We start from the raw sequence: 15679 nt of genomic DNA, 5'->3' as shown, positions 1-15679 counted from the left end.
CCTTAAACCGTCCGGAACAAACTGGGTAGTGAGACTTTTGGGCAGTCACAGCCAATCTATTCGAATTCTAATATAACTGGTTACGGCCTAACGCAGCAGCAGAAAGTGTCTATAGGGCGTGACTTCCATTGTTTCCCTGTGTCTTTTTTTTGTTTGCCAATCACAACATGGCTTTCATGCCTGAGGAATGTAAACAGCATCAATATAACTTCCTTGGGGGGTGGTTCTTCCGGTACTTCCTGTTGGATACTCCGTAGAAGATCTCGCCCAGTGTGATTGTGTGGTCATGAGATTAGGTGCGGTACAGGTACACAGTACAGGTAAAATGAACATACTTAAACACGATTATGCAGTGTTTATTTCCTCTGTTTATCTTTGCTTTTTCTTTGGAATGGGAACTGTGATCCAAACCCAAAGGTGTCTCCAAATTGGAATACTTAAAGATTCATTCAGCCTCTACCAGCCCTTCCAACTTTAGAAGATATGTAAACACCAACTAACAGCACTAATATTTGCAGACATAGTAAAAATGTCACTTTACCTGAAATGGATTTGTGAAATATGGCCAGATTCTGAGCCGTTCCGAAATCTGAAGATTTTAAAGACCTGATGGGGAATCCATGATTGTACGCTGGTGTTTTACATTCAAATCAGCCTGGCGTGCCTTGCAGTATGGTACGCTATGCATGCATTGCATAGCTAAACCTTTTTTCTTGCGCTGCAGTAATCTGATCCTAAACCTGCCTAAAACATCGCACACGTAATTGTGTTTCCCTTTCACCAATGCAGCGAGTCGCAGGCGCACACACACGGTCACACAGTAGTACGGGTCTTCTCGGATCCACTCGGGTGTTACGCATAATGATACAGACCCGAGTTCCATTGGAATACAGTCGATTCCCACCCGGCTCCGAGTGATTATGATAAAACACAGCTCCAACCCGTACGGGTCTCAGGTCCTGTCGGGTTATTTGCGGAATCCGCGGGCCCGTGAAGAGCTGCATTCTTGTGTATGAACTGGACCATGCCTCCCGGAAGTAGACCTCAAAACGAGTGATTAGTAGTAGACATAACCAAAATGGTTTAGTCAAACTTTAAACGACATTCAATATGCATGTCTGTTGTCATCCTGCAAGCCATGATTCAGTCTGTAGTCCTTTTACTGCCGCCAGATGCAGCGGGGAATTTCATTTTGAAGACCCAAAAATTCACCCCAAAATGAACCGGAAACAAAATAGCTAATGTGGCTACCCTCTTTTTATAAGTCACCGGAAGCAAAATCGTCTAAAGCTAATGTGGCTACCGTCTTCTTATAAGTCATCGGAAGCACTGATATTCTAACCACAAGGTAGCGACGATTCAGTAAGGAGCCACTAACACTGTTCAAACACCTCAATCTGAGCCTCAATTCCGAGAAAAAATAGTTTGTGTTTACAATGGCGGTGGACGAGGGGGAATCGGCGGAGCCAAGCGCTACCTAGCGACGGGGACACTAATGGACGGTGGATATCAGCGAGACCATTCTGAATCAATAAAGACCTAAAAAGACAAAGACATCAAACGGCAGTGAGTGCCATTGGGGAAAAGAGACATCAACGACCGTCAAAGAGTTAATGAGTGGGATGTTCTCACCCCCAGTGAGGAGTGGCTCTGGAAGGGAGTTGCTCAACGCATGCCGATAGTTGGAGATTACTAATATACTTTGGGAAGCAATCCAGAGGAACACACATTACATCATGGTTTTCCGGTCAAAGGGCGCCAATTACAAATATGAGTACTACACAACAGAACCCACTGCAGTACCCACTACAGAAAGTACAAACTTTGAATGACTATAATGACTTGTTCAGGTGAAGTTCCGAAATGGCGTTTTGACATTGCATGTTTTCTTTCCTTCTGTTTCAGATTGTGCAGCAGGTTGTGGCAGAGCAGTTGAAGGCGTTCGAGAGTACGGTTATTGATAAAGGTTTACAAGAGCTGAAAGACAGAGTGGAAAAGATAGACTGTGCCACCAAACACCAGACCAGTATCAATACACTTCAAGTAAGAGGATTATCTTTATTGAAAACTAATCTCCCCATACATTTTAATTGAATTAAAAGCTATGGATGGATACATACATGCAATAAGACGTCTTAATTTAGATATATATGGTAATGTAAGAACAGTAGAAATGTATTCTAGTTATGTATTATAGTTAGTAAGCCCTAAATACTAAGTCTGTCTGCAATCTTTTTTCAGGCTAAAATAACTCGAATAGCGAAGAAGTTTGGAGAGGCCAATCAAGCATCGGAAAACAGAAGAAAACAGGAGGTAATTTATTTTCTTCAACACTTTCAAGGGGCATGAAACCGTAGGCTGATTTTTAGATTTAGGTGTGCCAATCTGGAAATGTTGACAATTAGAGATGCACAATATGGAAATTCTGATATTAACGGTCACATTAACGGTCAATATTGGTGAAATATCGGTTCATATCGATTGGCCGATACCGATATCATGCATCAATATTGACAGTAGTTGGACATTGGCCACCATGGCTCAGGGAATACCCAAAAATAACACGCCCGTTATTAACAGAGTTGCCTTATCGCCTTCTAGTGCTGCACTATTCTCGCTCAAATGTGAATCTCGATTTTCCTCCACAAGAATTGAGATCACGATTCTCATTTGTTCCATGAAAATATCTATTACAAAAACATTAGAGTAACTAAAATGGTACAGGAAAACAAACTACAAAATCAGCTTGGGGGTTTCATTCGCTTTCAAGACTTTTTGTTCTGGTATTCAAATCATGTCTGAAAAACACATTTAATCATTTTCACAGATACTTGCAGCTGCTTCCGCGAAGAGTGCAGCTGCTGCAGCAGCAACAGCTGCAATAGCAACGGCTGCAGCAGCAACATCTGCAGCAGCAACATCTGGCCCAATAACCCAAATAAACCCAGTGACCCATCGGTAAGCGTTTTCATCTTTTTATTGATTCATAATGTAAAAAACCGTCAATGCCTGACTTATAGCAGACAAGTATTCTGCCCTACAAAGCCAAAGTGCAGTAACTATGTTTTTGAACACGCCAACTTATTTGTCTATCCTAAAGGTCAAATTAGCCTTTGTGATTTTGGGGGATAAACAATTACCTCAAGAACAGATATACAATTAGTGTAATATCACTTATTTGCCGATATCTCATTTGGCTGACCAGTTGACACACTTTTAAACCCAATAACAGCCCCACAAAAAGTGTGTGTAGTTACTGCACTTTGGCTTTATAGGGCAGTATTGATGTTTTACATAACGGTATATTACAAATTCCACTTGGTGGATCATTTGGGTGATTTTTCATCTAGTCATCACGGAAATAAAAATTCTGTGCGATCATAAAATGCATCATATTTTGCGTATGTTTGTGAATTTCCCAATGGGCCTTTGTATGAACGTGACAATACCAGACTGAAACCAGTAATATGCATGTAGGGCTATATCATTTTCGTAATTCTGCAACGTTAGTGAAAAACAAAACAACAGCGTCCATATAATTATACAGAAGTGTGCAGAATTTTGGAGGGTTGAGTTTTTGACCATATTATGACTGCCAGATTTATTTCTGGCTGCGTTAGGCCACTGCCAGCCTCGTATTTGATAACCTTTTAAGTAGTCACAGAATATTCATCTTCACTAGGATCACATCCCCGACCGCTGATAATCGGAGAGACATTTTCTGAGTGTTCGCGCAAAACAAAACAAACGTGCGTAAAACCATCTGTTCAATAGTTAGTCTATTGAATGTTGGTACGGTTGCCGCGGGAGTGGAACGATACAGGAAGGGAGACTTGAGCGTTCTAGAAAATTCTCCAACACGGGAGTGGATGGCAGGCGAGTTTTGCGACCACGTGATTTCCTTGTTCCTCGTCTCAGGGACTAAAACGGTGAATCATAGGTTAGCCAAGAACGCCATCTAGTGTAAAAACACAAACAACTTGTCCAAAGAACCCGTCCTTGGCAGTGTGGGCTTTTGGGAGAAAGAAAGTCATCCAAACTCGTCCTTGGTAGTGAATAATTAGTTAAGACGGAGTGAAAGTGTACCACATCAGCATGTACATCCATAAAAACGTGGGTATGGGATACAGAAAAATTGCCAGCAGCAGAGGAACCAACACCAACACAATCTAAGAAATACAACATGGTTACGGTCAGGCCAAAACAGTATCCACATGAGTATGAGGTTTTGTCAACTTGTTGACTTGGACACGCGCACACAAAATGTAACGTCCATGCCAAATCCCAAATGTATAACTCAAAAACAAGAAGTCATAGCAAGTTTGAGAAAATGGATTTCATAGTGCCCTACACATGGAGAGCCGTTCACAGCAAGAATATTTGAGATTGTCCCGGATGACTCTTTGATCACTGATTGAAGACAGAATAAAAACCACAATCCTTTACATCTCCTAAAAACGATACTTTTTGGGGGAACCAAGATTCTGTGACTTTTTTGCGTTGTCAAGAATCAAGATTGCAACTTTTTAAAGCACTTAACTTGACCTTAAAAATATTTCTCTAGTAAACCTCATTTGGAATAAACATGCAGCTTCTTTTTTTTAAACCTGCGACGTAGCCCTGCATGGTTACAGCTGCTGAGTCTTGTAACGTTCTACAATGTGAAGCTTGATGAGCGTTACCCCAGGCCACTGCACAGAGTGTAGTTAAAACTGCAACTCTCCTCCCAACAGCGTGCTCCGTCGGCAGACGCAGGAGCCGCAGCCTGAAGTGCCCTCTGTCACTAAGACACCTGCAGAGTTAAAAAAGAAGAAGAAACACAGGACGAAGGACGAAAAACAAGAAATTCCGGCAGGAGGGCCGCAGGACGACCCTCATTCTGGCGTGCAGCACATGACCGTGGCACAGCGGTTGACGCAGTACAGCGTGGGCAGGTGCCTGCCAAACGTTCCGCTCCGGACAATCAATACCCAGTGGGAGGCGGCGCTGTACCGCAACTGTTTGAGAAACACGACGAAGGCCAGGCCCGATCGATACGCTTCGTATATATTCCGCAACTTGGTTCCCTATGACATCTACTCTAGCTGGGTCTTGAGGGTGAACTATATTGGCTTATTGGGCAAGGCCGCTCTGCCCAGGAACGTAAGGAAGACACTAAAGATGTATATCGAACGTCGGTTCAGCAGACTGTCCTCTGACAACTGGAGAGATATTCGTGAATCCATCAATGATTTACTACGAACGAAGAGAAAACCACACTTCTTTGGGGTGTGTTAATGGATGAACCGGTCCGTCATGTCTACTTGACCGTCTTTAGTTAACAAGAACAAAAGCATACTGTAAAAGTTATTACATTATTGCATTTTCCTTAGACATGTTCTCTGCATATTCATCACCCTGCTTTGAAAAATAAAGTTGAGAATGTGGTTGAAAAAAAACCTGTCATTGTGTGATATTTAATGTGGATTACACATGGGAAACATACTGATGTTCTTCTGCCCACTGCTTGGAGCTTAATTGCTTGGAGCTTCCGTATGTGGGGCGACACAGCTTTTGCCTTTGCCGCCCCAACCCTGTGGAATGCCCTCCCTAAAATACTCCAAGAAGCCCCCACCCTCCAAACCTTCAAAACCGACCTTCAACATTACTTTCCCTAGCTAACTCTTTTCACTGTTTATAATGTTTTAATCCTTTAGCTTTTAGTGTTTATTTCTTTTTCCTAATAAAGTTGTTTTTATTTTGTTGCTCCCTTTGTCTTTGGGTACTCAGAAAAGCGCTATATAAAATTGAGATTATTATTAAATTAAAACTGATTTGTTTGATTTTCATCCATAGATGTTCAAAAGATACAGACCTTCTCCACAACCACTCACACATACTGTACACCAAAGAGAGATACATGCAGGATGTTCTGTACTCGGGCCTTAAAAAGTTAGTATTTATCGTACTGTTGCCTAAACAACAATAGATCTGCAATAGAGTGAGCATATAATAGGACGACAGTGCCATGTACCTTCACCAGATCTCAGTTTTATCAGGAGAGGAGTGCCTAATGATCTGAGGGGTCTGATTGGTTTATAGGCAGTGAGCAGGTCAGATGTATTCAGGAGCTAAAGCCATGTAAACAAACTGCAGCCAAATGTATTCTGCGCCAAATCAGCCAATTAAGTGATCTATAAGTAATGTGCTGAGCTTTTCTTGTCCCAGAGAGTTCTCTGGCTGCAGCATTTTGAATGAGCTGTAGCCTTGAAGCCTTCATACAGTATTTTTTGGTACAACAAAGAGCATTACAGTAATCTAATCTGTTGGTTATTAATGCATGGATCAGTTTCTTTCAATTCGATTGGGACATAAACCTTTATTTTGGAGATGTTTTAAAGGACCACCTTAGTAATATCACCCAGGTGACTAGCTCACTGTGTTTCATAGGCAGTGAAACCAAATGGGAATGGGATCTAAATATGTATTCTTTGTTCAACTGTAGAATGTTTTGGAAGTCGTTCAGTGTTAATGTTGATGATTATTTAAGATTTTCTCTTAGTCTTGAGACAGAAATTATTACTTGGCACTACTAGCGCGCGCACACACACACACACACACACACACACCAACAGACACAGGAAAAATCATGCAAACTAGCTAGAGGAGCTAGGCATTTTTACATACCCAGGAAACATAATTACTGTGGATGGACGAACGGATGAGGATGTCTGTGCCAGAATAGTAAAAACAGGGATCTACCAACATACTCACCAAAATACAGACATTTTCCAACGGCTGCTTCCGACGCCTCCTAGGAATCTAACGGCCCTATAACACCATCTCCAAGGCCAGCCCGTGGGACCTCACCAGACAAGGCGCCACAGAAACACACATCGGGAGGAGGGAATGGAACTGTCTACTAGTTCACACACCTCAAAGACATCATTTAGATCAATCACAAAACATGCTCTGACATGGAACCTGCGAGGCAGGGGGAAGGCCCAGAGCCACCTGGAGAAGTACCACAGAGCGGGAGATGAAGGCACGTCATCGAGAGCAGAGGGCAGACGACTGAAGAGGATGGAGGAGTTTCATTAATGGCCTGTTTGTCATATTTAGTCAATATTAATCAATAGAAAGTATCATAAAGCTCAAATAATAGACGGGTCTCAATTAGTGACCAGGGGGTGATTTGTGTACATGTAAAGACAACAAAAGTGGGTTAAAAACATATTGAAATTACAATAAGGGCTGTGGTGGACAATTTACCACAATTTTCATTTCAACAGCATTCTGGGCTCACGTTTCCAATGCATCACCATCAAAGTTTAAAGCGGACTGGCTGAATCCAACAGCTGAACATAACACTGCCAAATCGTAAATGAAGTGTGTCATCCACCATGGTTGCCTTTTGTTAAGTTCACCTGCTGCCAAGCTTCCACTTCCAACTATAAACTCCAGCGCAAACCACTCTCTAATCCCACGCAAATCAAATCAATATTTTACAAGATTGTTGCACATGCTGCAAAGAACAACCAAAGAAAAATGTGTTTGTTTTGCTTTCTCTGGCTTCGTGAACAAGGTCTCTCTTCTTAGTATCTGTAAAGCCTTCAAGGCAGCCATCGTGCATCGTGAAAACCTTGTAGAAGGCAGCTGCCTTCTAAGCTAACATATTTGGCAGATTTGGTCCGTCAGCGGAAATCTACATACAGGCAGTTTCAAATGCGTGTTGCTTGTGAACAAGAAGATATTAGAAGTTCATTTTTAATTCCAAATACCCATTCTAGTCTTGTCTTTTTCATCTGTGATAATGTACAGTAAATTACTTGCAGCGTGCCCAGCGTTGCCTGGGTTATTCATTGTGAGTGAAGCAAAATGGATTGAAGAAGCTTTTCACTGCTGATTCTCTGGATTGGTTGGGATGCACTAACTTATACTTGCAGTACTAATAATCACTGCGCAAAAAGCTTGAAATACGTTTGTGTATATTACAGGAAACTCCCGTTAATCTTTCCAACAAACTCCCGTAAACTCCCGAATTGTACCATCACACCTGTATATTACCGTATATTACATGTATATGCCCGTTAAACTTGAGGTTTGCAGTTCCCGTAATTGCCCGTTAACTCCTCTTTTCACGCAGTGAATTGAGCTGAACATAAAGTCATGGGAGGAATTTCAGTCCGAATTCTGGAGTAGTGTTTATGTCAGCAGTGTAGTGTATTTGTGGTACTGGTACCTCTCTTGATTGGTTCATTTGTGAATATACAAAGCTCTGATCAGACTAGAGACTTGCATGAAGACTCTATCCAATGATTCCAAGTGAGCTTTCAACTTTTTTTTTTAAATCTCCTATGACAATTTACAGAAAGGTCAACACATGTAATAAAACTAATAATAAACGACATCTGCACCTTGAATGTCACTGGATTAACAATTTGTCCCCGTAAGTGTCCTGATAACAGCCTGAATAAATACATTTATTTCTAAATTTCCAAACAGGCTGATCCGGACTACTACGCAGACTCCAACAACCATTTCAACAACCAATGCAATTTGTGAGTACATTTGTAAACAAGATGTACATTTACGGTTTTCAGTATGACCTTTTGTAAGGATTAAATGAGCTACCCTTGAATATTTATTGATAATTATAACTCCAAACAGTATAGTTCATACTTATAATGTGTATCATACTTTCAAATTCTTCATTGCGTCATTTGAGTGATCATTTCCCCTCCATTTCCAGCCTCTCCACGTCCCCCAACTTCCGTCTCCATGGCTGCTTCTGCGGCCACAATGGTACAACAGAACCAAATTCTCCAGCTGATCACCTCCAGCGCCAATGCAACCTCTAACCTGGCCGCCGGCATCAACACCCAGAGTCCCATGGGCATCCCGTTGATCCTGAAAACGGCCAATGGTCAGCCCATGATGCACGGGGGCCAGCCCCTGCTCATCCAGCTGCCCATGTCTATGGCTAACTGCCAGCCAGGCACAGTGGTCAACATTCCCGCCTCCTGTTTGCCCACCGTCAACTCTCTCAACAAGTCCAAAATGTCCACGACCACCACTTTCATAATCAAGCCGGCTCAAGCGATCACGACAACAGCAGGTCAAACGATCACCTCGGTCCCAGCTCTCCAAGCCGCCGCGAACCAGATGACCCAGATGGCCCAGATGTCTATTGCCCGGACCGCGTACCAGGGGGGCGCCGGAATGATCAGTACTATGCCCAGCTCTGGAGTGTCTGTGACCACGGCCAGGGCACCAACTCAGCCAATTTCTGTGGTAGGCGGGGCTATGTCTTCATCCTCTTCGCCTGCATCCTCTGGGCCAGCAGCGACGGGCTCCACTGCTCCAGGACCGCCACAGGGAACATCCATGACGTCAAAGACAGGTGCGTGTGCGTGTGGTGTGTGTGTGTGTCACAAACAGCACACCTAGTTACTTGCTATTCATAGTTTCAGATTGCACAGGGAAGCCACTCCGTTATTTGGCCCAGTCTTGTTTGTTTTTTTACTGCATGGCTCTGTAGGAGCCTAGCTGTCTATAAGAGTGTTTGTTTGTTTGTTTGTTTGGAACTAATCTCGCAAACCGTGTCCACACTGCTAGTAGGTTGCTTGCACTGCTTTGGGCAAAATCCACTAAATAATTGACCAAATGCCCTCGAGAATCATTTAACCCATTTAGACCGAGGGCGATTCTAAAAACGTCTTCTAAATCCTGACCTAAGTTTTCTGAAAGACTGACCTAAGTTTTCTGAAAGACTTCAGATTGTATCTCTTCACGCGCAGTGTCAGCAAAGGATAGATAAGCCTTGCCAAGTCATTTTGGCCAAATATGGTGACTTTCACTTCCGTTTTCCCCGCTCGCGGACCGCCATTGTGAGAAACGCGTTAAGTTAGCATTAGCTCACGCCGTTTATCTTTCGCCAGAAACTAATAAATCAGATTCGAACCTCGGATGGATGATGATCACCGCGAACAGGGCCGTATTATTCAGAGAAAATAAGATCCTACTTTTAATGAATGGGACCCTATGGGGTGCGCACGCACGTTTCTTGGTGCTGGGGGTATGCAAGGCGTTGCCTAGCAACTGGGCCAGTGTTAAAAGTAGATTTTCAAAACCGTTTCATATTTGATATAAATACAAGATATCTCGTAGTTGGCATACAACTGGTGTAGACGGAAAGTACAAGATGTCTAGTAGTTGGCATAGAAATAATTAATATATTTTTTTAAATATATGTTGCTATAGCAACAGATAATGTTACAAAAAGGGGTTCCTGCATTGAAATGTATAATGACGAATAGGGGTTCCCTGTCTAAATGGGTTAATCCATTGAGACCTGGAACGCATCCATGTCACGTTAGCGTTTAACCACATTAACCATTAACCCATTTTGGGTGGGAACCCCTTTGTGTTTTAAACATCATGTTATAATTTAGCTATTGAAAAATAGCAGATCTACAAGCTCATAGCGCGCCACCGAGTGGCGCGCTATGAACTTGTAGGTCTGCTATTTTTGAAAAATCGTTAAAATGTGCCTCAAATCTTTCCGAAAATTGTCATGATTTAGAAAACTTTTTTTTTTAAATTTCGACGTCAGGCCTGAATGGGTTAAGGGAGGCAGAAAAACCATGGAGACATGCATTTTTTGCCACATATTATATTTAATTTAATATGATATAATGGATGTTTTGAATTGTAATTCTATATTGTGTTGAATATCGTCATTGCCTTGACCTTGGCCTTGAAGGAATTAAGAGTAATGGTTTCCTATGTTCGACTTCCACATTTCAGACAACCAAGCTACAAGCTCCACTCCAGGCAAAGCTGCTGTGGTGGCGGGACTTCGTCCCAAAGGCTCCGTCATAGACCTCACCGAGGACGATGACGACGTGCAGGGTAAGGTTGAGGAGCAACTGTGTCTTCTCCTGTCCTCCTCAACACGAATCTTCATCTCGTGATACCTTTTGCATTGTGAGTCATCATGGATCAGAAATACAATATTCATTCTGATTCCTCTGTCTCCTACAGTGACGGGGGTAGTAAAGAATGCCACTGCTGCACCTGCCTCGCTTACACAGCGGCCTCACCCAGTCATCAGTGTTCCCAACAGTAAGTCCCTTCATATTATGATTATAGGTCTTTGGGTGAGTGGGTTTGGGAGTGTTATTCACTCCTTATATGTGATATTAGTTGTCCACATTAGAGCACTGTGCTGCGCCTGCCCACTCCCACAATAGTTTCAACTCGTCCCAACCGCGGTTCATTTTTGACCGCCAGTACCACCTGCTCCTTCCTACAGTATTGTCATTGGAAGCCAAATAAAAAGGAGAAAGACATCGTTGACCGTTTCAGCACCATGGACAGAGACAGAGTGCGCTGGATCTTGCTGATCACATCAGTATGCTGATTAGATTTGATGACCTACATTGAAAACAATGTGTGTTGTCGTCTTTTTTTTCCAGGCCTGCAACGATTATTTGACAAAGGTCACAATCAGTCAAAAATATTGTTCATGTTCTACCTGGCTCTCTTTGACTTCAATCCATTCCAAACCTTTGGCTCTGTTTTTTTGCCACTGCCTAGAAACATGGTTCTCAACCTTTTTGGCCATCGCTCGCGACCCCCCTCCTTCACAACTCGCCAATCTAACAACATACACACACTGAACAAACACGCCCTGAACAAACTTGCATGCACGCACACTGAACAAACGCATGCGTGCACACTGAGACGGCTATACTAAATATAATAGCTATATTAGCTAATCGTTATGGCATTAATTATAGATACAGTTTTGATAAGCGGTGTAATATTACACTCTAGTCGAACCGTGTGTCCGAGAGGAAAACTTATGCACCTCTTCACACAGTCCCAGTAACCAATGGCATTGGCCGCCGATGTTGGCCCTGCAATTTTGTTGCTTTGTAAACAGCTGTGCATGCTCACTTTGAGTTTCTCACTTGCGGGTCGAAGTCAACCATTCTTGTGGGGTGTTAAATGTGTGATATTTTTGTATGGATCTTATTAGCCTATCTTACTAACAGCAAGATGCATCCGCATTCCATCCACTATTATGGAGAGCCACCGTTTCATATATTGCGACAGTTTCCTTGCATAGATTAGCTTTTCGCTGTTGTCATATGAAAGTTTATTAATCCTTCACATAGCAAGTTAAGTTTATGTGGTTCCCCGTGCTGCAGGGAGTGCAAAGCCAGCGTGAGCAGTCTGTCTCATTGTGGCCAGTGTGCGAGTGCTCTCTCTTCCTACGAAAATGTTCATGTCTACCTACTAATTCAATATTCTGTATTGTGATTTGTGACTGATTTAACTGAAACTATTAACTAAGGAAACAGATTTATATATATATATATTTCAGGACATTCAGAAAATTATTATTAACGCCCAGCTTGAGTTAACCTGACTCCGCCAGATGGGGCAGCAGAGAGTACACTGGGTTCCCCCCTCCTGCTCCCATCTGGGAACTCTCAGGCAGACTTGATGCCCGGCCACAAAACGGCCTGGCCAATCAGCAGCAGCTAGAGGCGGGATAGCTGCTGCTGATTGGCCAGGCCGTTTTGTGGCCGGGCATCAAGTCTGCCTGAACGGGACATACTGTATGTGACTCCTTCAATACTTCTTGGTTAAGGATGCAAGCTTTGCATTGGATCCCACAAGAGCCCAACCCTAATGTAGGGCTCTAGTCCATGCCACTGCTTGGTATCATGGTTTTGTTAACCACAATCGAACTAGCCTACTTGAACCCTAGCACTTATTCTGTGAAAATAGTTTGCCACATCTGTTGAATTTCCAACTTTGTTCTCTTTCCTAGGTGCTGGAATCAAGTCGTCTCCTCAAAGCAGTCAGAACCTTGGAGGCAATCCTCAGACAACAGTACACCATCGTGCCCCAGTGGTGAGATTATAGAATTACATTTTACATGTTGCATACACACCACACACTAGGCCACATTTACATTTACATACTCTGTGTGAAATTGATGTCTTACTTAATAAGAGCTCAATCAATCAATGAATAGCACAATATTTGTATGTGAAGCAAAACTTTAAATATTCTGTTGAATGGTGTGAATCTGCAACGTCATGGATCCTTCAACCATTGCAAGAATGAAAAAAGTTAAATTCAGTCCTGTTGAAATTGTAATGGTGATGATTAACCAAGTAACGTGAGATCATTAATAGAGGGAGAAACAAACTGTATGTGAGTGCAATATATGGCTCCCATAACGTTGGGGAGATGAGCTTTGGCAAATAATAAGAATCTCAAAGCGACTTTACGGCCTGTGCAATTATTGTAGTGGATCCAGTGGAATACATAATCAATCAGACTTGTGTCTCGTCTCCAGACGTTATTTGCGCGATCCTACGTCAGATACATATACAGTATGCATAAAGGAGAAAGGAGCACTTGCAATAGTTCATATTCACCTGGTGGCCATGTTGGCATTTTGCATTGGAAAAGCAAGCAAATTCATATAACGTTTTGCTATGCGGTGAGAGTGAAAAGGATGGAGAGAGAAAAGATGATGGAAAAACCTTTGGTTCTACGAAAGCTCAACATCACTTTAAATATTAGTACTCACAGAATAAAGATCACGTGATAACCTCATGTACACTCGGGCACCAATCTGTAGTAGTTTTAATTTATTTTCATGTTTGTTCTCTTTTAGGAATCTCCAGCGAAATCCCGGGTTGTAACCACCTCTATACCAACCAGAACCACCGCAGCATTTCTGCCACCCCTCCCCGCGGCACCACAACCTGTAGGTCGGCCACCTGCAGAGTCTGCCCACACCTCACCCCCCCAGCAACCCCAGCTGAAGCTGGTGCCAAGTCCCAGTGGTATAGTGCTGTCCTGGTGTGTAGCAGAGACTGACCTTTCCTGTGCGACTGTAGATAGCTACCACCTATATGCCTTCCATCAGGATAACTCGAATACCAACAGCGCAACACAGCAGCACTGGAAAAAGATTGGGGAGGTTAAGGCCCTTCCTCTGCCCATGGCCTGTACTCTAACTCAGTTCCAGGCTGGCTCCACCTACCATTTCGCGGTCCGGGCCAAGGACATATATGGTCGCTTTGGGTCCTTCTGTGATCCTCAGTGCACCAACGTCATCAGTCCCAACTCTGGCTGAGCTGAGGCGTTTTTCTTTTTGTTTTTTTTTATAACTCAAGACATTTTGTTTTCACTTTAATTTATGTTCATGTTCTTATTGTTACTTATTTCTGATGTTATATTAGTTCATTTGTAAGTTCTGTCTGGCAACCAGACCTAAAGTTCAATAAACGGTTTTATTAAGATGCTCGTGGTTAATTACGTTGCTGTGCATTTTGATACAATTTGTTGCCTAGCTTCTTTTTTTATTTTATTTTTATAACAAATGCATATAAATACATACATGTTTTTACTTATTTGGGGAAATATAATTGATAATACAATTTTAACATACTAAAATAGTAAACAAAACCGCATGGGTACTGATGAAGCGCTAGCCTTCATCTAACATATAATTAACGGAATGAATGAATGTCTGAAACACTGTCGCTGCTCGTCACTGGCTGCACCAATCGCTCTGAATTCGACCATTATATTCTCAAACCAGACAACTCTTCCACAATCTTCAAATGCTACAGAGTCAGAGTCACTACGCTTCCTGCAAGTCTTGAATGGATCATGTTTGTCAGCAGGACATAATTTACGTCACTGCAAAAACAAAGCAGAAGTGGATTACACAGCGGCTGTTGCACAAATACCGTTGGAGAGGAGAGCGGAAGAGGAGAATGCTGAGGCCGTTGAGAGCCTAATTCAAATGGATGAGGATACAAGGCGAAATGAAAATAAAAGAAAGGGTTAGGAAAATGGAAATGGCACGGCAAGTGATGGAAGTCTAGAAGAAACGCATGTAGTACGAATGAAAATAATTTCATAAGTTGATGGGAACTTCAAGGATCAACACAGAGTGGGAAAGTTTGTTGGAAGAACCATGATTGCTATAATAATAATAATAATAATACTTTATTTGTATAGCACCTTTCGTGGCATGAAATGCAGCTCAAAGTGCTTTATAGAGCAGTAGAGGAAAAAAAGAAATGCAAAGACAAAACAACATTCATATAATAGCAGTGAATAATACAGTGAGGACATGAATAAAGGGTTTTAAAAGCTCAACTAAAAGCAAGATTGTAGAAGTAGGTCTTTAGCTGTCCTTTAAAAATGTCTACAGAGGCTGCCTGTCGAAGGTATAGTGGGGGTTTGTTCCACGCCATCGGCCTGTAGAAGCGGTACGGAACGATGCTTCTTCACTGTGTTTTATTTATTTGCCAGACCATTTTTTTTAGGCACAGCAGGGCAGCAGTGGAGGACCTAAGGGGGGGCGGTTTGGGACATATCTATTTATCTAGGCAGGCAGTGTTGAACCAATCCTAAGAACAACTGGAAGCCAATGTAGTGAACTTAGGCTGCCGCATTTTGAACAAGTTATAGTCTGTCAGTTGTTGTCTTTGGCAGGCCAGAAAAAAAGTGCACTGCAATAATCAAGCCGAGAGAAAACAAAGGCGTGGATCAGCGTTTTTGCATCGTCCAACGACAAATTTCTAATTCTAATTCGCACAATATTTCTATGGTGAAAAAAGGCAATCTTGGTAACGTGTGTATTGTAGGAGAA

At 42.4% G+C, this 15679-nt stretch overlaps 1 protein-coding gene across 4 annotated transcripts in view; it reads left to right on the top strand.

Moving 5' to 3' along the window:
- The window catches only part of atf7ip (activating transcription factor 7 interacting protein), a 57935-nt gene that overhangs the window by 28131 nt on the left and 14125 nt on the right, over positions 1-15679 (top strand). For 3 of the 4 annotated variants that reach the window (XM_079499185.1, XM_079499186.1, XM_079499187.1), the window contains 7 exons: positions 1906-2043; positions 2242-2313; positions 2828-2958; positions 8485-8540; positions 8732-9382; positions 10789-10893; positions 11026-11106. In XM_079499185.1, the coding sequence (XP_079355311.1) occupies positions 1906-2043; positions 2242-2313; positions 2828-2958; positions 8485-8540; positions 8732-9382; positions 10789-10893; positions 11026-11106 (1234 nt within the window). Of the gene's footprint in view, positions 1-1905; positions 2044-2241; positions 2314-2827; positions 2959-8484; positions 8541-8731; positions 9383-10788; positions 10894-11025; positions 11107-12826; positions 12910-13684; positions 14314-15679 lie in introns of those variants that run through there. The other variant, XM_079499188.1, reaches the window with a different exon arrangement.

The sequence above is a fragment of the Electrona antarctica genome (assembly GCF_951216825.1).
Source record: "Electrona antarctica genome assembly, chromosome: 4".
NCBI lineage: Eukaryota > Metazoa > Chordata > Actinopteri > Myctophiformes > Myctophidae > Electrona > Electrona antarctica.
The sequence above is the reverse complement of the archived record's forward strand: the minus strand, read 5'-3'. Positions and strand labels throughout refer to the sequence as shown.